This window comes from Cheilinus undulatus, linkage group 20 (genome assembly GCF_018320785.1).
Source record: "Cheilinus undulatus linkage group 20, ASM1832078v1, whole genome shotgun sequence".
NCBI lineage: Eukaryota > Metazoa > Chordata > Actinopteri > Labriformes > Labridae > Cheilinus > Cheilinus undulatus.
The window spans coordinates 16,506,905-16,531,638 of NC_054884.1; the positions used below are offsets into that span (position 1 = coordinate 16,506,905).

Genomic DNA, 24,734 nt, shown 5'->3' on the forward strand with positions numbered 1-24,734 from the left:
GAGACTTCATTAATTGGATTCCTCACTTCTGCTCTGTTAATCTCACAGAGGTGGTTTTCATATTACTACCAGTTTGTAACTGTCAGTGTAGCAGTGTGTGATGCATCCCAAAAGAATAGGAAGCAAATAAAAGTTAATGATGTCATTTCAAGTACTAACAGTGACGGACACAGAGAGCCCCTCTTTAATAACACAGTCGCAACTGCTGATTATTTCAGAAAGTTTAAAAACAAGATATATATAAGAGACATTGGCATTTGGTGTTTTCTTTCTTTGTCTAATTGAAGGGTTTTCTGAGATCAGATAGTTATGTTTCTAAAAAGTGCCACATTATGAATGGACTTGCTAGTTGTTATTTTCATCTTGTAACTGTAGAATCTCAGATTTTTTACTGACTGCTTTATTTTTAGTTCCACTGCATTTGTCTTTCATTCTACTTTATTTGTTGTTCTTTATTTTCACCCTTTTCAAAAAACATGTAGAGTCCACCCATTAAATTATTAAAATATTTGTTTTTTAAGGAGCTAGGCTATCACTGTTGTTTCTGTTTATTTCCTCTTCTTCTAAGAAATCTTATGTTCAGTCATGAGAGTCATGCTGCTCAGATTAAACTCAGTGAATAAGGCTTTAACTCATTGTTTCTGTTCAGTCAGTGTTGTCTCAGCAGGCTTTATTCTCTCATGTTCTCTTGGTTGTTCAGGTGAACGACGTGGCGTTCAGCTCTGATGAGACACATTTTGCTACTTGCAGCGAGGATGGCAGTGTGAGGGTTTGGTCGGCTCTCAGCAACGAGCTGGTGGTGCAGTTCCAGGTGCTCAACCAGGTGAGGAAACCCTGTGAGCATATTCATAATAAGCAGGGGTACATGAATTAAACTAAAGAAACTATTTTGTTGTGGTACATTTGAGAGGGAACAAAGATCACCGTGCATGAATAAATTATATATTTTGACTCACACATAAACTTTCTATGGTCTCCCAAGTGTATAATGGTTTGTAACTTTTACATTGATTTTTTTTAAAAGGCAAATTGTCTTTGTGGAAGACATCTTTAATTTGAACGCATTTTATACAATAGGGACAATTCCATTTAGCATTGTTTCCGTACAGACATGAAACTGATGTGCTGCACAGAGAGTAAACAGCTATTGCTAATTTCCATCTCTTGTTCCTAGCTGACCCTTTGAGTAAATACATTGTTTTAAATATTCAACATTCTGCAACATTAGGCTGTATCCCTCTGTATGTATGAAGATAAGAACAATACATAACATACCTAAAATTCTATACACTGATAGGAATTAGAAATGTAAAAGTCAACTATCTAAAAATCAGCTAGCTCTGGCTCATTTTCAGCCAGCTCTTGACTTTTGCTGTGAAAGATTTTCTGATTTCTTTATCTCACTTGGTGGTGTGTTCCTGAGTTTACAGCCTTTCATGGAGAAATCTGGTATAAATGTTTCCCATCATAGCCACTGTGCCACAATAACACATCTTCACTTGTTTTTCTGTGTGCAAGGCCTGTGGATGTATTTGCTGGAGCCCGTCATTCATTAAAGAAAGCACATGTGTGGCTGCAGGATACAGCGATGGCACCCTGAGGATCTTCAGACTTGCCTCCTCTGAGATGGAGCTGAAACTGCAACCCCATAATGTGGCTGTTACTGCTGTCCAGTACTCTGCTAATGGTGAGAGGACTGAATCATCTGTGTTCAGAGTGTGGCTGTTAAATTTGGTAATTGCAATGTGACTGAGGTCCAGAATTAACACATTTATTTTTCACTTTGGCACATCATAGTTAAGCAGCCATATCATCCTCCTGCTTCTGCAGTGATGAAAAAAGGACCTTGCTGAGCCTCTGAATGCCTCATCACAGTTAACAAAAAACTCAGAGACAGCTCAGACGACGTCAGAAATACGCAGCTTGAGTCAAATGCAATTTAAATATCAAACTACTTCAAGTTTGTGCTTTCTCCCATGAGCCAATCACACAGATGCAGGTGTTCAGACTGATGTTACCAGTCAAACCCTCACCAAACCTGATGAGCACTATACAGAGATATGTGAAGCACCACAGACCTGTGAATGAAACTGATTCTAAGAAGTCAGTTACGGAAATAATTTTTAAAAAAGTAAATAGATTAAAATTAAACCATGGGTATGAGGGAACTAAAGTAATTCAGATAGTAAATAAGATAAAATAACGAATAAAAACGATGGAATATAACATGAGAAAGAATTAAAAGACATGGTGATATGATGTTACCAGATAAAACCAATGAGAAGCCAAGCTCCTGCATTCTGCACTAGCTGAAAGTAATAGTCGAGATGTTGTGTAGGTGGTAGAAAAAAACTGTACATCTGTTTTTTCTGCTGAAAAAAAAGGTCTGTGCTACCTAGCAGTCTTTGTCAGCAGCTAGCAGAGGATTATCTGTGTGACAATGAAATAAACATTTCAGCATAGATAAGGATAACAGGATCACAGATAAGGAATAAAATTAGGCCTTAAACTGAACCTTGTGGTACACCCCAGGTTATGGTAGTGAATGTATGAAGAGTAATTATTAGGGCTAACAAATAATCTTCTTTAACTGTGATTAATAACACAGTTCATATAGCTGTGATTAGTTTACAAATTTTGTTGCATTTTGAAATTCCATTATTTTGAATTTAAACTGTTTTAATTCCCAATGGATTTTTTCTACTGTCTCAAACTAAAGGGATAATTGTCTTACTGTTTGAATACATGCGTGCTTTTATTTTGAAAGAAGTAGTTCAGGTGCAGGAAGTTCAGGTAGAGCAAAGATTATCACATGAACTTAACCATGGAAAAAGGGAGAGAGAGTGGAAACAAGGTAAATGTTTGATAACATAAGGTGCAGATGACTTTTGACTTGTCCGTTGAGCTGTCTATGATTTTTTTTTTTTTTTTTTTTTTTTTTTTTTAAGTGAAATGAGACATTAAGCAGCAGTGGTGGACTTTTTGTCACATCACTGATGCTGTTGGAAGGTGTTGCAGTGGCTCAACCAAAGTGTGCTGAAAGAGACAGAGATTTTTTTTAAATTAGAACTCTAATTATGCACCTAAATTGCCACACAATTAATGCATTGGCAGTTATTTCTGTTTAGATATTGCCTGTTATACAGTGATCCCTGCTGGGACTGTCTTGGTAATGTTTTTTTTTTTGTCTCGATGTAAGACACATTTGCGCCATGGGTGAAGTTATCCACTGAGTTAGGGGTCCCGAATGTGACTTTAGGGGCTCTTAAAGAAGTGGTTCTGGACTGGTGGATTGGGACCCAAGTGTGTTGTGGAGCAGTTTTCAGTGGGTTGCAAATGTGTGTCTGGAAAAAAAATGGTGGCAAGAGTGTATGACGAACATGCAACCATACTGTTTATTTTACTTAATTGTGATGATGTTTAAATTTAAATGTTCTATCAATATTTCAACTCATTTATCTCCTTTTCTTGCAATAAAAGAGCTGCCTTTACCATGTCAGTGAAGTAATTTCTAAAGATCTCTGGAAAATTGGCTAAAATTTATATGTTATCATGGGGAAAGGGAGGTGTAAAACATGCCAGTTTTGTCCTGTGTCTTGTTCCTGTCATAAATTCTGCTCTATCCAAGATCTAAGGTGCAACATTTTTATTTACTAAACTTGCATTGTTGAAAATTTTTGGAAATCTGGGTCACAATTTGTCATCAAAGATATTGGTGGGTCATGAGGCTTGACCAAAGGATGCATAATGCATATTGTTAATCAGTATTTATTTCCTTGCTAAGAGGTTGACTTTCTACTTTGTTCTTGCTAGAGGAGATCCACCCCACCACAGATTTCCAAGAGTGTATGCTTCTCTGACATATTATTAAACATTAAAACTTTCGAAAGTATAGTTGAACTACATGTAGACTGGACCAATATAGACACCTTTAAAGTGTTAAGTTGAACTCTTTATGTGTTTAATAAACACTGTCATTAATGCTATGTATTTAACTTTATCATAGAGGTGTGATTTCCCTAAACAACTTGGTTGGAGAACTATTATCATGATCTTGGAAATAGAGAAAGATCCTATTTTACTGTAAACTTCACAGTAGTTACTCAGTGTCTAAAGTAAATTACATTTACTTAAGTAAAGCTTAACCAGAGTAACTATACTTTTGAGTACAATAGTCATATACTTTTTCACCTCTGTTTAGCACTTACATAAATACTTAGTCTAATGTTGAAGATGACATTTCAAGTACATTTTAGTGAATTCATTTTATTTCCAAATCAAGACAATGGTAGCAACTGCTTCTTTTATTGATATGGTCTTAAAAGTATTCCGAAATTCAAAATTGTGGAAAATGCACAAATAAACTATTGCATCAAGTAATAAAAAGAACTAACCGTCAAATTCAAAGACGTGATTTAGCCATTATGCTGTCAGAAAATTGCATGTGCTTTTAAAGCTTTTATGTGTCATTCATTTTTCTCTTGCAATGGTTTCTGGCCTTTATAGGTCATGTGATCATCTCAGCGGGGAAGAACGGTCTGGTAGTTGTCAGCAGCCCTGTGAATGGAGCGACGGTTCGTGTGTTCAGGGACCACAAAGGAGCAATGGTTACCTCCATCCAGTGTGTGACTGAACAGGTCAGGTCACTGTAACACACCAAGGAGAGACACTTACTGAGAGCTAAATGTAGTCACAAAAATGAAAGTGGGAACTCTAATTGGTGGAATCCATCTATTCATCACATAATGTACGCAGGGAAATGATTTGTCACTCTTACTTTAGAAGTGTTTGACATTTTTCCTGAAAACCTGTGATTCAGGGAGTTATGGCATTTTCTTAAGACGGCTCTCCTTTTCTGCTACGAACAAGGTTAGAAATCTCATGATTTCATTGAAACACGAGGGAAAGAAGCAGTCTGAAATCATTTCTTTGACATGTGCTGACATTTTTATCTTCATTAACTTCTGAAAGTGTGAACTTCTGATTCTCAGTGTAAGAAATTCGGACTGGAGGGAAATGAGATGTGGATTGCTGCCAGCGATGACAGACGTGTAAGCGTGTGGGCTGCCGATTGGATGAAGGACAAGTGTGATCTGCTGGACTGGCTGACATTTCCTGCTCCAGCCTATTTAGGGGTACTGTGTGTATTTTAGATAGTTGAACATGATAATGGCGACAAATGCCACTCCAAATGTTGAGTATGGCTCTTATAAGTCAGAGTAGTTCTAGTATAAAGTCAGTACACAACATTTTCTGATTTCGCTGTTCAGTAGTAGTAGTTTGATTAAAGAAAAGCACAGCTTTAGGTCCATTTTGGTCTAAAACCTTCCAGGCACTTGGTACATGTAATGAGCAGTGAAGACCTTTATGCAAAGAGCCTTTTTATTATATATGAGCCAATTTTAATGAATGTTTTCACATTTTTCAGCACTGTTTTAAATGTCTAAACTGAAATCTCCAGTTCAGCTTATGTTTTATCATATTGGATGTAATATTTTTCATATGATTCTTTTATTTTTATTAGGATGACAACCCACCTCCAAGCCTGGCTGCCTTCTGCCCCACAGACCCCAGTCTGGTAGTCTACACTGGCTACGGAGTGGAGAAAGAGTTGTCCTTCTACAGCTTGGGCAAAAAACAGGTACTTTTTTGTATACCTAAAATATGACAACCTGAGGAAGTGCAGAAAATTGCTGCAGAAGCCAAGAATGCCTATAAAGAGTCCATAATTAAATGCCTATTCAACAGCAGAAATAAACATGTTCACAGCTCAGTCGAAACAAGAGGGTTTATCTCTATGGCGTATCTCTTTATTTGTAAAACTAAATGCTACTGTGATTTTTTTTTTTTTAATTATATGTCCTTTTTTTCATTATATTAAAGGCGAGAGTTATTCCTAAATTTGCATAATTAGGCCCATTGTAGTCATTTTTCTGTAGGATAAAGGCGCGAGACAGCTCCACCGCTGCCTGTCACAAGATTGATTGAAAGTTTGAGGGGGATAACATTTCAAATTGGTGACAGCTATCTTTGTGCCTCCTCCAAAAGCCGTCTATCTACAGACAACTCAGTAGATAAAGAATTTTTTTCTTAATCTCGTACTGTATGTTTGCTTCCACAGGTAATAAAAAAGATTGCCTTGCCTCACTGGGCAACATGCTTCAGCCTCTCCAGTAAGAGGCAACTCATAGCTGTGGGATCAAATGGTAAACTTTTTTTCCTTGACAATTCAGTTAAGTTAATTATATTTCAGGTGAGAATGACTCTAACTGATCCTTTTCTGTGTTTCAAAACTTTTCAGAGAGTGTGTTGAAGTTGATTGAGTCGACAAGTGGTAGATTCCAGGACTTTATGCAGCACAGCGACTCACTGCAGACGTGTCACTTCTCTCCCTCTGGGAATTTTCTCTTCACTGTTGCTCATAATGAGATCCTGCTGTGGGAAGTGCAGGGCCTCTGAGGGCCTCACACTGTTAACTTTCAATCTTGTTGGTTTTTTCACTTTCACATGTGCCTGCTTTTTACTGTTACTCTATTTAATTTAATTGAGCTGTGTATATATATTTTTTTTTGGTAACACTTTATTTGAAGGGGAATCCGTAAGGCTGACATTAAACTGTCATTATCATGACATGACACCTGTCACTGACATGAAGGAGGTTGTGAGAGGCACATGGCTACAGACCTCAATGGTGGGAAGTTTTAAGCTCATCTGTTGCAGACCTCTACAACAGGACAACCTCAGCCATGTAGCGGCAATTGACATCCTAACCCTTGTTGGGTTTTTCCTTAGTTTGTGGTGTTTTATTTTTAATTTAGTTCCCCTCACCCTAACCTTTAGGGTTTGGGTGGCTAACCCCAACCCTCTTTGGGGTTTCCTTATTTTGTGGCATGTTAAATTTAATTTAATCCCCATCAGTAAATTTTTTTGATTTTTAGTCATAAAATTCTGCCGCTGTGAAAATAGCCAGTTACCAGAACTTCTGACTGCTGGCATAAAATATACGCTTTAGAAATGCGTGTCACTTGTGTTCCATGGTCGAGGTTTTCCCAATAAAGAGGTCTGCAGCCAAACACCCCACCATAGAGGTCTGCAGCCAGATCCTCTTGGAGGCTTTATGAACTTTATCAGTGTTGTCATTAAGTGTAAGCATACCCACTTCTACACACACCACTGCACTGGACATCCACCACTGGACATCCAAAATCAAGAGTGGAAGTTTTGTGTGTACCTTGGACTCTATCTGGTGCCCTGCAGATTTTTTCCTTTCCTGGAGAGCCACACAAGTAAAGACTGGATCTTACCCCACTCTCCCCTGTCGTTTCCAGTCTTTGTGCTAGGCTAAGACAGCTGGCTACGCCATTACCTTACTGTACAAAGAAGCAAAAAGGATCAGGCAGTGTTGAGTTTGCATTAAAGTTGACATGATTGACTGAATGAAATTTAATGACGTCATTCATAAAGCCTCCTTCATGTGACAGGTGTCATGATTATGACAGTGTCATGTCTGTCGGTGTCATGTCACAGTGTTAGTCTCATGCATATCCCTTCAAATAAAGTCTTACTGATAATTTTTTCAAATTATTTTCTTTATTAAAAGTTTCTTTTTGACTTACACTTTATCCAATATTTTAGGACATATTTCAGATGCCTTTTTTTGCTTTTATTTTAGATATTTTGTCAAAAGATTTTAAGGATTTTTTGCCTACACTTCTGATGTTAAACTGATTTACTTGTTTTATTACTGTAAGTTTGAAGTTGTACAAATACAGCTGTTTTTAATGGAAGGTGAAACTGGTTTTGTCAACTGCTTTGAGATCAAATGAGTATTATTTTAAAAACAGAATTCAAAATCACATCCATAAAGTAAGATGTCTACAACAATAAAACACAGGATGAAACAGGAACAGGTACACTGTTCATTTAGCACGACTGCTTGAGTTTCTATATTGATTGACACTCAGCCTAGTTACTGTCTCTGTATCCCTCCCCTGTCAGGAATATTTTTCATCATTTCACCATTTTATTGTTCAGAAATGGGAATAACCAGTAATGCAAACGTGGCTGCTCATAGTTCAGGTCAAGGTTTTTCCTCATGGAAGTCAAAGTTGAGGCAAAGACATTTTAGAGAAACTCTACTGTATGTATTTATGGAAAAGGGAAATGGTGCTATGTAGAATAAAATACGCATCATCGTAACCACATTGAGTTAATTGCAGTGCTACTTGTGTTTTCTTAAGGTTGTGGCAAACATTTGATTTGACAAGAAAATCGGCTGAAGGAAATTAAACTAGCTTTTGGTCAGATCATGGCAAATATAATAATTACTGAATACCATACACTTCTGATTCTTCATTATGAGACCAGCACCTTGTCTTGATTATTAACAACTGATGTGAAGCCAAATACTCTATTGTTTCATTGTTCTTCCCTAGTTTGTGCGGAAGTAATTTTTATAAATTCAACGTTGCTGCTAAGGATATTCCATTGTATAATAGATTAGAGCTCTCGCCCCTTGTTTTCCAAATTTGTTTTCTTCTGGCAGAAGTGGAGGTTTGGATGAGTAAGGGTCCAGATCTTTTTTTTTTCCTTGACATTCCAATACAGTATTTAAAAAATGCTTTCAGTATCATTAACCTAAGGATCAGGTCACAGAATCATCTCCGGTCATAAAAATTAGATGTATGTTACTGTTCTTTCACAAAACACCTGCCTTTCAATTTTATAACCATAAGTTCTGAATTGATGGATAAATAGACATTTTGAGGTTTTTTAGGAGCCTAAACTCAGTAAGGGATGAAGCAATCTTTCCCTAGCAATTTTTTTTCACAAACTCCATTTCAATAATTATTTCACGTGCTTCATGACCCTTGTTACATTATAATAACCATCGTATTAACTGAAGAAAATTATGTATACATCACATTTGATACCATACCAATGCCTCGAAGTTCCTTGCTGTACGGCCCCAGATATTTGGCTGCCTTTGCCCAACTGTTTAACAGCCTTTGCTGCTTGTAGTCGTTTTATGGTCACTGAGGCACCTGATAACCCTTTATTGTCTGACTGCAGGTTGCTTGATTGACCAGCAGAGCGCGTGCTCTCACCGTCTCCTCTGTGAACCGGAACAGTATAGTTTCACCTTGGGTGCATTACGCTGTGCGCAGGCACACATTTTATTTTAGCTAGAAATTTGACTTTCAAATGTAAGATAAATGTCCCTGTAGCATTACAGCGCGTCGGACTGTTCTTCAAACAGCAAAGAAACATGAAACAGGACGTCAGGATACTGCTGTTGGGGGAGCGTAAGTCATTCAGAACGACAGCACAACACAAGCTAAAAGACTAGCAAACATTAGCTTTATTAGCTAACTCCACTAGCTACTAACTTGCAGTTGAGTTTAGCTCGGTTACTCCTTGTGGCAAGGTGTCGAAACATATTTCATAAGGGAACTGTGTATTAGTCGATAAGGATATTCTAGTATTTAAATTATATGTTTTAATGAAAACATAGCGTCGAAATTTTTCGATTTCCGCTATGCTAACTTAGCCCAGTAAAAGTAAGTTTTGAACTGTGAGCGTTGTTTGCATACAGTTAGCTGCAAAGAAAAGTTGGAAGCTCTGGGATATTTTGGTCCACTCAACACAATATTTGCCAATCACATTGTTAATAATGTACTTTGAGAATAAAGTGGTTGTAAGTTTAAAAAGCTGTAAACTTATCATAGCTTTTGGCTTTATTCTGAACTGTCAGTGTAACCTTACTTAACAGTAACTTCAGATAAAAATTGTGGCAGATGTTTAACTGACCGTTAAATGTTTTCATTAATAAAGTATTTAACAGTTAAGGTCCATGACTGTGAAATATTGACATAAGGAGATTCATTAGTTCGATATTGTCTTTGCAGTCCAGAGCCTCACAACCTTATGTACTGATGTAGCGCTTCATATATTAAATTAAGACAAATAATTACAAGATTATCTTTTGATTTATTTGTCTGAATAATTATTATTATGGTTGTTGCAAAATTTAATGTAAATTGTACTGCAATTTAAGCTGCATTTTTTTTTATCTTGTACAGTGAATTTCATTGTTTTTTTTTTTTTTACAATGGTAATAAGGGAATCTAATCTATATTGGCACAAGTAAATTTGGCTTGTTTTGAATTCACTTTGTTTTCATTATTTTCTGCAGTAATAAACATCCAAAGGGATGCACTGTGACAACTTTTTGCTGATATTCAGTATGCCATTAAACACTCCTTTCCAAAAGTATTTTGTCAGTGAGGCTGATTCCTATAGTTTTGCTGTAAACCGAAAACATTTGGGTTTGACCTCAAAAGATGAATATGAGACAAGAGGTCAACGTTTCAGCTTCTGTTTCCAGGTATTTACATCTGGATCTGATACACAACTTAGAAGACAGCATCTTTAGTTTGAATCCACTCATTTTTCATGTGAGCAAAAGTATTGGAGCATGTGACTGACAGATGTGTTTTTTGGCCCAGGTGTGTCCTATTACAATGATTATTCAAACTTAAATAGCACTGAATTTCTACACTTAGTTTCAAATTTGGACTGCAGTTATGGTTAGAGGCAACATGAAAGCAACATGAAAACCATAGAGCTGTCTATGGATGAAAAACAAGCAATTGTGAAACTGAGAGACGATGGAAAATCAATCAAGAGCCATTTCACAAACATTGGCCACAGCCAGTACAGGCATGTGGAATGTCCTGAAGAAGACAGAAACCACTGGTGTACTAAATAACAGACATCAAACGGCTAGACCAAGGAAAACATCAGCCAATAACGACAGAAACATTGAGAGAGATGTAAGGAGAGACCTTTAAACAACTGTTAGTGACGGGTATTATGTATGTATTTCCATGAAGGTGATGGTAATGACAAGGCCAGCCAGTTAAAGTGAGCCATATCAGCATTTTTGTTATTTATCTGACTTCTTCTCATTCAGAGGACCCGGGTATGTTATACATTTAGTACATTATGAATAATGTCATGAAAACAAGAGCATAAAACATTATTTAAACATAGGAACAAGAAATATTAGCTAGCTAATTTTAGATAGCTCTCATTGAAAAAGTATATTTTAATTGTCTTTTCATCATTTTTGTATTTTCTCCAACAGCCAAGGTGGGGAAGACATCACTCATTATGTCTTTAGTTGGAGAAGAGTTTCCAGAAGAGGTAAATGTCAATGCAGCTTTTAAACACTTCTGTTGTTGCACTTAAGCATCGTTTTTCTCTAGATGAGGATGTTAAATTCCTGCACATCAACCTCTTCCAGCCTCTGATGTCTCCAGTTACTCTGCTGTAGTCAGCGTGAAGTTAACTGGTTCCTTTTTGTGTGGTTATGGAAATTTTTCTAGTGCTGTTCACTTCATGCAAGTGTATTGAAATTTCAGTTTCCCTTCTGCAGTTTACTTTGCATTATGTTACAGGTTGAGATAGACCAATCCATTAGTTATTGATGCCTAAGGTCACCCTTAATATTTTAAAAAAGTCAATATGTCTTTTAATGCATGGTTCCCAACCTGTGGTCCGGGACCCCTCAGGGGGGATGGCAAAGATCTTAGGGGGTGCGTGAGGCTTTGTCTGCTCTGAGGCAGCCAAAATTAGATTTGCAAATATTGACTAAAACCATGACAAAGCAGTTACTAAGTAGTTTATGCACAGGTCCTTTGATGAGAAAAGCATGCAAAGGCCTTTTTTTGTAGTGGTTCATTGGTAACACCATTCAATTCGATTTCAATTTTTGGCAGCAGTGTGTCACTTTTTCTTCTCTCTTTGGTCCTGGGGGGCTCCAAGAAAAAATGGTTGGAAAACACTGTTTTAATGTGATAGTTAAGTTGAATTTGTTTCATGCTGTCATTTCTGTTAGGTGGATCAGGTTTCAAAAATGGTTATTAAGTTCTAAAATATGTTCGTCTGAGTTAAGAAATCATTAGAAAGGTAGGATTTATTGTGGGGTATGTTTGTGACTTTTCCAACATGCTATTTCACCTGTAACATGTCCATGTCTTTTTCTGCTAATGTAAATGAGCTTCTATAAGTTTTGTGACATGTTTAGTCCAGTGTGTTTGACAGTAGGTGCACAGTTGTATAATGCTAAAGGAACTTCCATGTAGGAAGCCTCTATCTGTGTGTATAAATGACTAATACATTAATCTTGTTCTAATTAAAATAACTGTATGTCCATGCTTCCCTCCAACTAGAAATGGTGTTTTTTTTTTTTTGTTCTAAGGGTCTGTTGCCCAATGAAATGACATTTGGAAGTTTACCTGTGATATCTAATCTTTAACAGGTTCCCCCCAGAGCTGAAGAGATCACCATCCCCGCTGACGTGACTCCAGAGAAGGTGCCCACACACATCGTGGACTACACAGGTAATCCTGAGGGCTCATAAGAAGCACTGCTGTAGTTTAGTTATTTAACTAGTCTCTAAAGTTTTCATGTATTACAAAACCAGCTACAAAACCATAGTATGCAATGTGTTCATTTTGTCAAAGCCAGTATTTTTATTTGCTTATGTTTAACCCAAACAGAAAAAGATCAGAGTGATGAAGTCCTTAGAGATGAGATAGTCAAGGTAAGTAAACAAAAACTCCTTGTCAAAATCCTGAAATCATCTTTTTGACAGGTCTTTCAGCTCTGACTACAATTAGAAATTTGAACTCTGTTAAACAAAAAAAATTATTTGGTTTGTCAGAATTTTTAGAAAGTCATAAAGGTATGAGGCCCAGAATTAAAAACAATAAAGCCCAGACTAAACAACACAAGCCTTTTTAATGGTTCAGTTTTTTTCTTCAGTTTAATTTGTCTAGATCAGTGGTTCTCTGTTTAAGGCGAAACAAATATGTTTAAAATGATTATAATTACTTAAGCCCTGAGAGGACATGCATGCGTATGTTTTCTATTACTGTTTTCCTTTGAGTCAGTTTTAGTTTACCTACTTTTTTGTCCTGACCCACCAGTTGAAAACCACTAGTCTAGATCACCTTGCACCTGATGGTTTTATATGTTTTTTAAAGTTTGCCCCTGCCTTTTTCTATACATACTTATTGCCATTATTTATTTCTTTTTGGTATTTAACCATGAAATCTAAGTTGTTTTTCTCTGAAATTTGATGAAGTTTTTTAGTTTGTTTAATGTTTTCTTTTCTTTCTTCAACACAGGCTAACGTGGTCTGTGTAGTTTATGATGTCACCAATGAGGATACGATAGACAAGGTACTAACCTGTTACTTAGCTTAGACAGTCTTGTGCTGTTTGCTTTCAGTATTCTATGCATTTCAAAACAATTAAACTAACTTTACACTCCTATTTTCAGATCAAAACAAAATGGATACCTTTAGTCAACGGAGATGCAGAGAAAGGCAACAAGTGTGTATCAGCCGTGTTATCTGGGCTCTTTTACAGCATTGAACTTTGCTCTCCTTCCTACTGTTTGCATGTGTAATGTTGGCAAACTAGGCAGTCTGGGAATTTCAGCCTGTTCTCACTAAGCTGCCCTAAATTAAATGCCAGTCATATTCCAACCAGTGACTGCAACTTCTTTGCATCATTTCTTGTATTACAGCATAACTTGTGATGTAATTTTATATGCAGGAAATCAAACTAGTATTCTTTTGAGACGTGTCTTTATTTTTACACCAGAGTTCCCATCATCCTCGTGGGAAATAAGTCTGATCTGCGCTGTGGGAGCTCCATGGAAACCATTCTCCCCATTATGAACCAGTTCTCTGAGATCGAGACATGTGTTGAGGTGAGTCTGATTGGCTGTTGAGATATAAACACAAAAACAAACAGCAGTCTGCTTTCACAACAGGCAGTGCTAGGGCTGTCTGTGTTAACACATTAATCTCATCTCATATGCATTGAACCTTAAAACTCTATGCTTTTTGTCCCTTGATGCTCACTGCAGTTAAGCTACTGTAGTGAGCAACAGCTCAGTTTAGCATCTTCTAGCTCCTACTTAACCTTGCAGAGCAGATGGACTGGCCAGGTCCCATGTCTGTTATCGAGCAAGTCCATGTTGCAGAGTTAGAATGAAAAGATTGTGCCAGTTCTGAAATAGACCTGACCAATCAGAGTCTTTTGAGAAGAATGAGGTGGTAGCTAGGTCGGGGTTTAGTTGTACTGGAAGCCGCCAGCAATGCCCGCAACCTGTGCAGCATTTAGCCTAGATGTAGCTGGAGTATAGAGGCAGATTTATCAGAACTGGGCCACATTTCTTAATAAAACAAGAGCAAAGGGCCACATTCAAGGCCTCTCTTGGCAGAGAAGATGTTTTTGCAGTTCTCCCAACCAGCTTCAGTATAATTTTAATTTTCTGCCAAGATCAGGTTGCAACCAGAGCGGCACATGCCTACTACCTCATTTTGTCTTGTCATCTGATTGGACCATAACAAATATGACGGATAGAACATTCATTCAGCCCTCTTCCGATATTTTGTTTTAAAGTCCTATTCTTCCCAAATGTCTTGGAGGTTTCCCAGATGAATATGAAATATATTAATGAAATGGTTTTATGAAACAGTCTGTCTGGCTTGTCAGGCTAACTCCTACAATGATAAATTATTAAATTTAGGGAAATTATTGACCATGTTGATTGGATGGAGGTCTTACAAAATCACATATCAAATATGATAATATTGGCTTGAAAAAGTTAAAAATCTAAATATTACACATGCATACTTGTTGACTCTATCTGTTCTGAACTGTTGTACATGTAAAATACTCTTTCTGCTCTTTTTTCTCTTCAGTGCTCTGCAAAGAACCTGAAAAATATCTCTGAGCTTTTCTACTATGCACAGAAGGCAGTTCTTCACCCCACTGCCCCTCTTTATGACCCTGAGGACAAACAGGTCAGGCATTTTTGGAAACCAGCTGCTAACTAAGGAGTCAGCCTGTCTGTCTGTCCCAATTTATTGATTTGTACATGTTGATCAGTTAAATCATGATATTATTTTTGTCTTTCTGTATTTCTGTCCAGCTAAAACCTTTGTGTGTCCGAGCCCTCAGCAGAATATTCTTCATTTCTGACCAAGACAATGACCGTATCCTCAGTGACGCTGAACTCAACAGCTTCCAGGTACCAGCTAAAATTCATTTACACTTTCTCAGTTATTGTTCAAACCAAAGTATCTTGTCAACTATGGAAATATTTTTTCATGTGTAGAAATCCTGTTTTGGGAATCCTCTGGCACCACAAGCCTTAGATGATGTGAAGACAGTAGTGTGGAAGAACACCAGCGATGGGGTCCAGGACAATGGCCTGACTTTAAATGGTTAAAAAAAAAATCAGACTTGAGTGACATCATGCAACTTTACACCGTGTTGTTGTCGTAAGGCAACACTTGGCTAATGTAGATAATGTGCTGTTTCTTCTTTTGCAGGTTTCTTGTTCCTTAATACATTATTTATCCAGAGGGGGAGACATGAAACCACGTGGACAATTCTTAGGAAGTTTGGTTATGACGACAACCTGGAGCTGACTGATGATTACCTTTACCCTGAGTATGTCCTGTGCCTTTTTTTTTTTTTCTTTTTTAACAGAGCAGTGCTAGAACTTTGTACAGTAGATTGAACTGCTGTAGAGTTGGGGGGAAGGAACCATTTCCCACTAATATATATAATATGGTCTTTTGTTTGTGTCTACTTTTATGTCTCACTCAGCTTAACCTTTCTTCCAGGGACTAATTTCATCTGTGGGCCTCCTATAATTTGAAATGAATGTAAAGATTGTCTGTGATTTTAGTGCTGTGCAAAACTGCAGTGCCCTCAAATCTAGAAGAAAAAATCCACCATAAATATCCTACCCTATGTGACAAGTTGTCATATTCTTTTTCTGGTTTAGTTTTCTCTGTACCTCTTCTTCGACTCTGTCCCAGTTGAGAATAATGGAGCCTGAGCTTGCAACTATAATGAGTTTTTTCAAAGCAGTAAGTGCAGGCTCAGGAGGCTCCTCTTGCTGCCTTGTATGGAAACATATTTGCAGAAAGGATAAGCTTAAAACCATCAAAAGAATACAATCTAAATTTTCTAAGACTGGGAACAGCAGCATGGTTGAAGGATTCTTTTTTTTTGATATATCTTTTAAAGGTCTCAACAGTTATTACAAGCATCTTTTTAATAGTTAAGTGTGAAAGCAAAAGACAGAGGCTGATCATGTCTGGGGTGTGGTATCCACAAATCCCAGTAAACATAGATCTTGCTTATCTTGTGAGATTGTGCTTTATGAAAAGCATGAATTAGGTTATATTCCTACCAGTCAGGTTGCACTAGTAAAAACTACTAAATGGGCTTTATTCTGCATTAGGGGTGTCACCATACCAGATTCAAGATTTTAATGTAATACTCTTAAAAATCAAGCTATGTCATTTCTTTTTTAATACCACAGCAACTCCAGAAGTCCTTAGCATCCAGTATTTGGTTACATCATGTATTCATTAAATACCAATGTTTCTGTACAGTTAAGACAGTGTGCAGGATTTAGCTTGCAATTTTTGCTGGAGTCAATCCTTTCCTACATATCTTTATTATGAAAAAGTATTTAATTTTTAAAAGGTTTTGATACCTTTCAGTTCTGGCGACCTTTAAAATAAGAGATTGAATCATTTTAAATCGAATTCTATCGAAAAAGTACAGAAGAATCAAAAATGTTTACAGCCTTAAGCTGGGCATACACTGTGTAAATTTCATACCATTCAGACACAAATCTTGAGCACAACTCACTTGGAAGTAGCACTGACTTTGAGATGGATTGTTCATTGTTTGTCCTGCAGTGTACATGGGGACGACAGCCTGACCAGCTGTTCCCAACTTTTTGGATGGATTTCTGACATGTTTTGTCGTACGACAACAGTGAGAGCAGAGCCATGAGCAGAATCCTCAACATTAAGGCAGCGTCCTAACCTTGCAAAGCAGATGGATACGCCCATTTCGGTGTTTCTCACTGGCAAATCCATCTTGCAGAGGTGCCGTCTGCACCGTTTGGGCTGGTTAGAAAGTGAGAGGACCAATCAGCGTTGAGGGGCAGTACTTTCGGGCACAGCGGAGTCGTGACGTAGGCGAGCATCAACAAGAGGCCAGTGCAATTATGGCAGAATACATTAGCGTGGATGCTGCTAAAGCGCCAGTTTTATCAGAACTTGACATTAAACTTCATTAAAAGAAGAACAAAGAACAGCAGTGAGTTGTTTTCTTTTCAAAAATGCCAAAAGTCGTGTACTGACATGTCTACTGTCGCCAAAAAAAGCTAATGGAGTTTACTCCTTCGGTAGGGGCGCTGGCGCAGCTTGCTGGCGACTACGTTATGTGTTTTGTCGCTCTGCTTGGCCCCTAAAGATGTGACAGACAGAACGTTCATCCAATCACCTTTAAAGTTTTTTGCAAAGGCTCTGCCCTTTCCCTAACGATGTGTATTAGTGGTTTTCCAGATGGATGTGTGAAACAAATCCATCTGGCATGCCAGGTTAGCAGCGTCCTTATTCATAATGAAAAGCTTCCACCACAACTGTTACGAGAGTTGTATATGAATCACACTATGTATGCCCGGCTTTAGTCTGTTATGCTGGCACACACTTGTGAGAAATACCCAAACATCCAAATATCTAATTGTTGTGTTCCTCTTCACAGACTACGAGTCCCTGTCGGCTGCACAACAGAACTAAATCACTTCGGTCATCAGTTCCTTCAAAGGCTGTTTGATAAGTACGATGAAGTAAGTAACAATCCTAAACCTTTAACAATTCGTAAAACAAGAACATATTTAAGTTCTGTAAATCTCCACGATGGAGGGGTTTTGTGTGTTTTAAAACTGACCTGTTTTCCCTCTCAGGACAAAGACTCTGCCCTGTCACAAACAGAGCTAAAGAACTTGTTCTGCGTGTGTCCTTATATGCCATGGGGTCCAGAGGTCTACCTGACCGTCCCCACCACAGATGAGGGCTACATCTCTAATCACGGCTACCTTTGTCAGTGGACGTAGGTGTCTCGTCCAGATTTTATGTGATTGTAATCACCTACTACTTTAACACCTCAGTGCACAGTTTCTGTTCAGCACAGTTCAAAGATCACATGTTTGTCAATCCCCTAACATGTAGGCTTTCTGCATACCTTGACATTCACCGCTGCCTGGAGCACTTAGGATATCTAGGCTACCCAATCCTTACTGAGCAGGAGTCACAGACTGCAGCAATCACAGGTTTGTTTTCATATTTGTGTTCATAGCTTAAGCTTTTGTCAGCAATCCCAATAAAAAGTGTGTAAATGAGAAATGTTGACAACATCACACTGTGAAACAAACTATACATCCTCTTTGAAGTCTTATTGTTAAGCAGCGTAGGAGGATTACTGGGCTTAATCCCGTCCTACTAGATTTACATACATGTGCATTTGACCTTGAGATCTCAAGGAAAAGTTCAACTTTAAATTGTGAGTTTGCAGACTGCATGTATGTTCACACATTTCTGCACACATGCTTTGAATTACTGTTCACCCTGCACACATTCATGACATTTTATTCTGCTTGGTACCAAAATAATGATTATTTTGTGTGTTAGATAACTGAGCTGGTTCCTGTAAGTGTATGTTAGTAGTATCTCTGTGCTGATGAACTGTCTGTGAACTGGGGGCAGACTGAGGATAGTTAGTGAGGAAAGCTTTGACAAGATTGGAAAGTGTGATGTAATATGTCTCACTGCTGTTAATCACACATTCTGTCTCTGTGCCAGAGGTGTGCAATTTTTAGTGCACTGTGCTGTATATGACGACAGAAAGCAACCATTTTTTAAACAACAGTACCCTTTTTTAGGTTAATTTAATGATTTATGGTGTAGAATTAGCTCTCACCAGGAAGTGTTGATGTTGTACTTTTATTTTTAGTCTTGCTAAAAACTGCCAGCATTACTGCTAGAGATAACAAATCCTCAGTCTAACTAATTTTCACTACAGCCTGGGCTGACAAAAGATATTTAGACAAATGACCAGTTGAGTTGAGATTGAATAGATCAGTGCCATAGATTTCTTAGAATTGAGACTGCACAGATGCCGAACTCTGGATTTTATGAACATTTACTTCCCCCCAAGGAACTTTGTTCTGTGCCAAAATTGTTTAGATTTTTACGTATTTTATGACTGATGATGACAAATATAATTCATAAATAGTGTCAAAAATCTACTTGCTTGATTATTAATGGAAATGCAGAGAACAATGATAGTTGTGCAGTATTTCTCAACTCAAAACATACAAATATTAAAAATACAACCTTTTACAGCATTGCTTTCAAAATAACTTAATATTTCTATAGAGTGAAATAGTGGCATTATTGTAAACTTAAAGGCCTTACTGTAGGCATTTTTTCAAACATTTCAAGTACTATTGTATACAAAAATAATTGCAGCCTTATGTAATCACACACCCTGATATCACAATTGGGATTGTCATTAGATCAGATTAATTGTGCAGCCCTGTTACTCTGTTTTTTCTCTTTCATTATTCCCCTGTTGTGTGGCATTGACAGAAACAAACTGGGCTAGCAGTCTCTGCATTTATACAAGGGTACTGTGCATGGACAAATTTTAAAACAAGCTGGAAATCCCCCAACTGCCAGTAGATATCACTGTCTCAGGCTTAAGTTGCTCAGCACAGAATCTCTAACTTTATTTTAGTGAGGAATAAATGTCATCACGTGAATAAACATTCATGTAACAAACCCAGTATTTGATTTCTAAAAATGCTAATGGCTTTTATTCCTACAGTGCACCTGTTAATTAAATCAGTGGCTAAATCTGAGACTCATGGATTTATGGATTTTGAGGTGCATTGTGCACGTATGGAGCATTGTCCGACTCTGAACTCCTCAAGTCAGTGAGGGTTCTGATGCAAACTATGAAACTTTTGTGAGTCTGCACATTTGCAGACATTGCATACTTGGTGATGTTAAAGATGTGATCATCCAGCCTGCTAAGTGTAAACTAATACTAGCCTATTGAAGGAATATTCTTTAAAGTTTGAGGGAAAAATGTTAAACTATGATAATGGATAGACACTGAAATTAAAGAATTAGAAACACATGCTGGAGGTGGCTTTTTTATTTAATAGGGAATCTTGTTTCCAGGAAATGTGTGATGACTCCATTATCAATTTTTATACCATCTCAAGCAGATCTCGCCTAGTGCAGATCTGATGCCACTGAAGTTCAGGGGGGTTCAGTCTATGCTTAGGGTTTAGGCTGGAAATTAAGATGGGCCATTGAGGTCTGGGGTGCAGTAGCCTCCATTCTAATCAATACAAGGGTTGTTTCCTAACAGTTTGACTGTTGCCTGCTTGCTCTGGTTGCAGAGACAAACAAAGCCGAAATGAATCAGCAGTAATTAAACATCGGTAGCTGAGTAGTGAAGCTGACACAATAGCTCTTTTGACATGTTGATTTTTCTCAGTGCTGCAGGAATATCATACTTTGCATTACATTTTCTTGCTGTCAGCCTCTTATCTCATAGTGTAGTAAAATGACTCATTTCACAGGAACTGCCATCACTGTATCAGTTTTTATTACTTAGAAAATAACTAAGTTTAATCACCTCAAACAGAAAATCTAAGGTTAAAAACAGTTTTACAATTGTTGAACTAATGCAGAATAGCAGCCATGTGTGTTTATGCATTGTGTTCATATTTTGCATAACAAATTATTTATGTGTGCAGTAACACGGGAGAAAGCTGTGGACCTGGAGAAATGCCAGACGCAACGATCTGTGTTTCTCTGCAAGGTGATTGGACCACGGGGGACGGGCAAGACAGCCTTTCTCCAGGCTTTTGTGGGCCGCAAAGTTGTGGTGAGCCACCATCTGTTTGTCTGGAGCTGAGTGTTGCATTATTAAACTGATGAGTTTGAATCATCGATTTCAATAAAGTTAAGCAGGCTGTTTTTTCTCTCTCTTGTCTTCTGCAGAATAAGGAAAACTCCAGCAGTGCCTTCTCCCCCTATGCTGTAAACACTGTGAAAGTCAGCAACCAGGAGAAGTACCTTATCGTACGTTGCTCCCATCTTGATCCCAACACTGACTTTTGTCCTCTGACCTTGACTAAATCTTGATCTGCCCTTCTCTTCTTCCCATGCAGCTCAATGAGGTGGATGTAGAGGTGGAGTTCCTGAAGGCATCAGACGCTTCCTGTGATGTTGCTTGTCTCATGTATGATGCCAGTGACCCTCATTCCTTTGACTATTGTGCCAGCATTTACAAGGTCAGTCACAGCACATGAAGCATTGAATAACTAGAAATGGATCATTGGGAATAGTTTGGGGTGTGGTGAAACTTAAGCTCTTGGATAAAGCAAACATTAATTGTAAGAGACTGTAAGGTATCTGTGTGCATTTACAAAGCAGGATGAGCCTCACCTTACGGTTGAAGTTCATTGAGCTTTACAATGAGGTGTCCGGTTTCATTTTGAAATGATTAAAAAAATGGTTTTCTTCTCTTTTTATTAAAATTCCATTCTCTGTCTTTTCTCCTACTCAGCAACACTACATGGAGAGCAACATCCCATGTGTGCTGGTTGCCTCCAAAGTGGACCTTCCTGAAGCCAAGCAGTTCCATGGGATGACTCCAGCAGAGTTCTGTTATAAACACCGTCTGCCTGCACCGCTGCCCTTCTCCAGCCTGTTTCCTGACTCCAGCAGCAAAAGCATCTACAGTAGGCTTGCCTGGGCAGCTATGTACCCGTAAGTTCCAGACAGAAGAAGATACTAAATCAGAAAGCCTTTATTGCCATGGTAGCACAACGTAGAACAAAATTAGGAGTGCAACTCAATTTGGTGCAGATACGGCAAAATATTATGTTTAATTTAGACAATACAAAACTAAGAGTATAAATATGAAACATAGGTATAAAAATAAATTATTAATGTTTTAGATATTGTTTATTTAAAGTGTATGTTTTGGTTGACCTGTAGCCAGAGGGGAAAAGTTCAAAAGGTAGCGATCAGGGTGTGCAATCTTTGATGTTGTTGGACCTGCTGACATAGCAATAGGTAATGACCTCCAAGAAAGTCATCCAATGACTTCTCACATGTTTTTTTAACCACTCAGCAATGCTTTTTGTCTGCAGCAGAGCAACCTGCATACCACACTGAGATGCAGCATGTTGGTATGCTCTGAACAGTTTCCCTGTAAAAATACACCAGAGCATGAGGCATGTATAAGAGAGAGCTGACATACAGATAGACGTGACTAACCTGTCTTAAGGAGTTTTCCAAGGAAACTGCACTGAAATCAACTTTCTGTCCTGATTTAACTCACACAGCAGGAGGCCTCAGGTTGTACCCAATCAACAGGTCTTACTGAGCATATAAATCAGGAATGTTGGTTGTGGGATATAAACATGTTATTTGCACAGTCTAAGCTCACTCCACTATGACGTTTATACAGTTGCACAGGGTTTACCTGGCCTTAGCCTCCTTGATACATCTCTTCAGGCTGGCTCCAGCAATGCCCCACTGTGATATATCACCAGACCTGAAGGTGGTGTTGCAGTTTGGTGTTGCAAAGTACAGTTTCTGTGTATTCTTTCAGATCCCCCCAGATATGATTGATGAGCTTAGGAAGAGGGAAATGGATAAATAGAGATGTATTGATGGAAAGCTCTGTTATTCTGACACTCGGTGCAGTTGATATTTGAAGTTTGAAATACATCGGTAAAGGTCAAAAACACACATTTGTAATCTGTAACATTGTACTGTGAATTAAAAATGAATACTTGTAAACTAGAATTTTCTTTGAATAGGAAATGATGGCTATGATATAACAGTACAGAAATGTCTGCTCACCAGGGAGTCAGTCAAGAGAGCGTCAGTAATCACTGATAGACTTGTTCATGGTGCTTAGTACTAAGCGTCATGCTGGTTTGTGGAATAGTGCAGTGTTTAAGGGGGCTTCAGTGATAATAATACCAAGGCCAAAAATAGAAAGGCTTTTTTGGTTGAGTCAGGCCCTGATTGTGCAGACTTACCAGTACTGTAATCAGATGTCCAGTAAGTCTTGTCAACTAAACTCAATATGCGAGAGCAAAGAGTTGCTGCACTCATACACATTGCTTTTTGGAATTTTGTAGGAAGTATGAGATTAGTGAGAAGGCATAAATGTTTGAAGAAATTAGTGATTGTTATGTGGAGATTTAGGTACCATGCATTTGTTTTTTCTAGTGTTTTTTTCTGGTAGGTTTTTTCTGTGTTCAACTATTAATGCCTTTTTACTTCTATCTGCAGACACCTGAACAGTTCAGACATGAGCAGCACATCATTCTGGCTGAGAGTGGCATTGGGCTCTGCTGTTGTTGCAGTTCTTGGCTTTGCTATCTACAGAGCTGTTGTCAGAGTAAAATGATCAACAACTGTCATCCTGCCGTTTATCCTGACACTCCATCCATCAAGGACAAACCTCCAAGAACAGATTCAGAACCATTGCAGGCTGGCCAAAACTAGTCTGCATAATTTTACTTTTTTCACCCGGAAGGTCTTCTCATCTCAACCCTACTCGTTGTCTGACTCCATCATTTGGTCCTACTGTCTGAGTCAGTTGATCCAAGGGCAAATGGAAGCTTCTGCTCATATTAATCCCCATGCTGCTGTGCCCAGCTTTATCTGCCTTACGTTGTCCAACCAGGCTCACTAGGAGTTAGCCTGTCTGTGCTCGCTCGGTGCATAGATACATGAAGAACTGCTCATGTCCAACCAGGTGCTTTATCAGAGGGGAGGAAATCCAGAGATCTTTTGCCGCCCTCTCAGTTATCTGTTAAGTGTTAACACTCAAATTGGAGAGTTTTTATATAATTGCTGTCTCTTAAGTTTATTATCACAACATGCCAAATTGAGAAGAACCAAAGGGCGCTCCAGAAAGTTTTTAGCAAAGCAAACATCCTAAACTGCTGCCAGTGAATCTCTTGAAGGAACTCCTCAATGAACCACTCTTCCTTTTGATCACAACAATAACAAGAAGTTCACACCAGATTTGCCAAATAACTCAAGCAGCAAAGAGTGCTTGTAGCATGCTTGCCTGAAATTAGATATTTTAATGATTTTAGCAGGAGGGCCTCCACGTGGAGCTATGTGCATGAAAATGCTTGTTGATGAATCTGCAAGAAGTCAGCTATAAAAGGAAGGCAAGTAATCTGGTCAAATTGTGTTCAGTATGTTTATCATCAAATTGAAATGAAATTAATTTTGATTGCAGCTGATATAAACTGTCAATCTGTGCTTTTTCTATATCCACACCTGACACTGTGCGTACACTTTGACTTGGATCCATAGTCTGCCATCATCTTGTTTTCCAACATGAATCTGTCATGTCAACACCTGTCCTGTTGCTTTAATAGGCTGGGGACCTGCTGTGTTCTTCTGCAGGATACACTTCTGTGAATTTTAAAAATATGGCCGCTTTCTTACTTGAACTGACTGAAAAGCTTAATAAAAGACCAGAATGGTTGGGGTCTTTGCCCATAAGATGTTACAGATGTCGCAGTAAGGGATGTTTCTTTAATTTTCAGTGTGCTTTATGAAAATGTCAAAACATTTTTTTAGGTTGCCATGGTATCAGAATTTTAAACATTGATACAGTTCTATTAAAAATTAAACAGTGTCAATATCTGAAAAAGAAGTACAACTGGAGTGCTTCTGGTTTCGTCAAACCACTGGTTCATGGAAGGGGTGGAAAACT

General features: G+C 38.1%; 2 protein-coding genes across 4 annotated transcripts in view; both read left to right on the top strand.

Moving 5' to 3' along the window:
• wdr90 (WD repeat domain 90) overlaps positions 1 to 8,189 on the top strand; it is a 38,625-nt gene extending 30,436 nt beyond the window's left edge. For 2 of the 3 annotated variants that reach the window (XM_041816420.1, XM_041816421.1), the window contains exons 37-43: positions 701 to 823; positions 1,519 to 1,687; positions 4,507 to 4,637; positions 4,992 to 5,135; positions 5,525 to 5,641; positions 6,122 to 6,206; positions 6,302 to 8,189. In XM_041816420.1, coding sequence (XP_041672354.1) covers positions 701 to 823; positions 1,519 to 1,687; positions 4,507 to 4,637; positions 4,992 to 5,135; positions 5,525 to 5,641; positions 6,122 to 6,206; positions 6,302 to 6,459 — 927 coding nt within the window. In that variant the 3' untranslated portion in view covers positions 6,460 to 8,189. Of the gene's footprint in view, positions 1 to 700; positions 824 to 1,518; positions 1,688 to 4,506; positions 4,638 to 4,991; positions 5,136 to 5,524; positions 5,642 to 6,121; positions 6,207 to 6,301 lie in introns of those variants that run through there. The other variant, XR_005993501.1, reaches the window with a different exon arrangement.
• Positions 8,190 to 9,123: 934 nt separating this feature from the next.
• On the top strand, positions 9,124 to 24,527 carry rhot2 (ras homolog family member T2). Its single transcript, XM_041815372.1, has 19 exons — positions 9,124 to 9,305; positions 11,150 to 11,208; positions 12,326 to 12,407; positions 12,567 to 12,610; positions 13,197 to 13,250; positions 13,351 to 13,403; positions 13,677 to 13,785; positions 14,786 to 14,887; positions 15,016 to 15,114; positions 15,202 to 15,310; positions 15,419 to 15,539; positions 17,661 to 17,745; positions 17,863 to 18,008; positions 18,128 to 18,228; positions 20,728 to 20,858; positions 20,975 to 21,055; positions 21,145 to 21,267; positions 21,543 to 21,745; positions 23,288 to 24,527. Exons 1-19 carry the CDS (start codon positions 9,269 to 9,271, stop codon positions 23,403 to 23,405), a joined length of 1,857 nt encoding a protein of 618 aa, XP_041671306.1. The 5' UTR covers positions 9,124 to 9,268; the 3' UTR covers positions 23,406 to 24,527.
• Positions 24,528 to 24,734: the final 207 nt, after the last annotated feature.

Coding starts and splice junctions, on each gene's coding strand:
- rhot2 (XM_041815372.1), top strand. CDS start 9,269: ATGAAACAGGACGTCAGGATACTGCTGTTGGGGGAGC. Junction 15,115..15,201: donor CTGAACTCAACAGCTTCCAG/GTACCAGCTAAA, acceptor TTTCATGTGTAG/AAATCCTGTTTTGGGAATCC. Junction 17,746..17,862: donor TGTTTGATAAGTACGATGAA/GTAAGTAACAAT, acceptor TTTCCCTCTCAG/GACAAAGACTCTGCCCTGTC.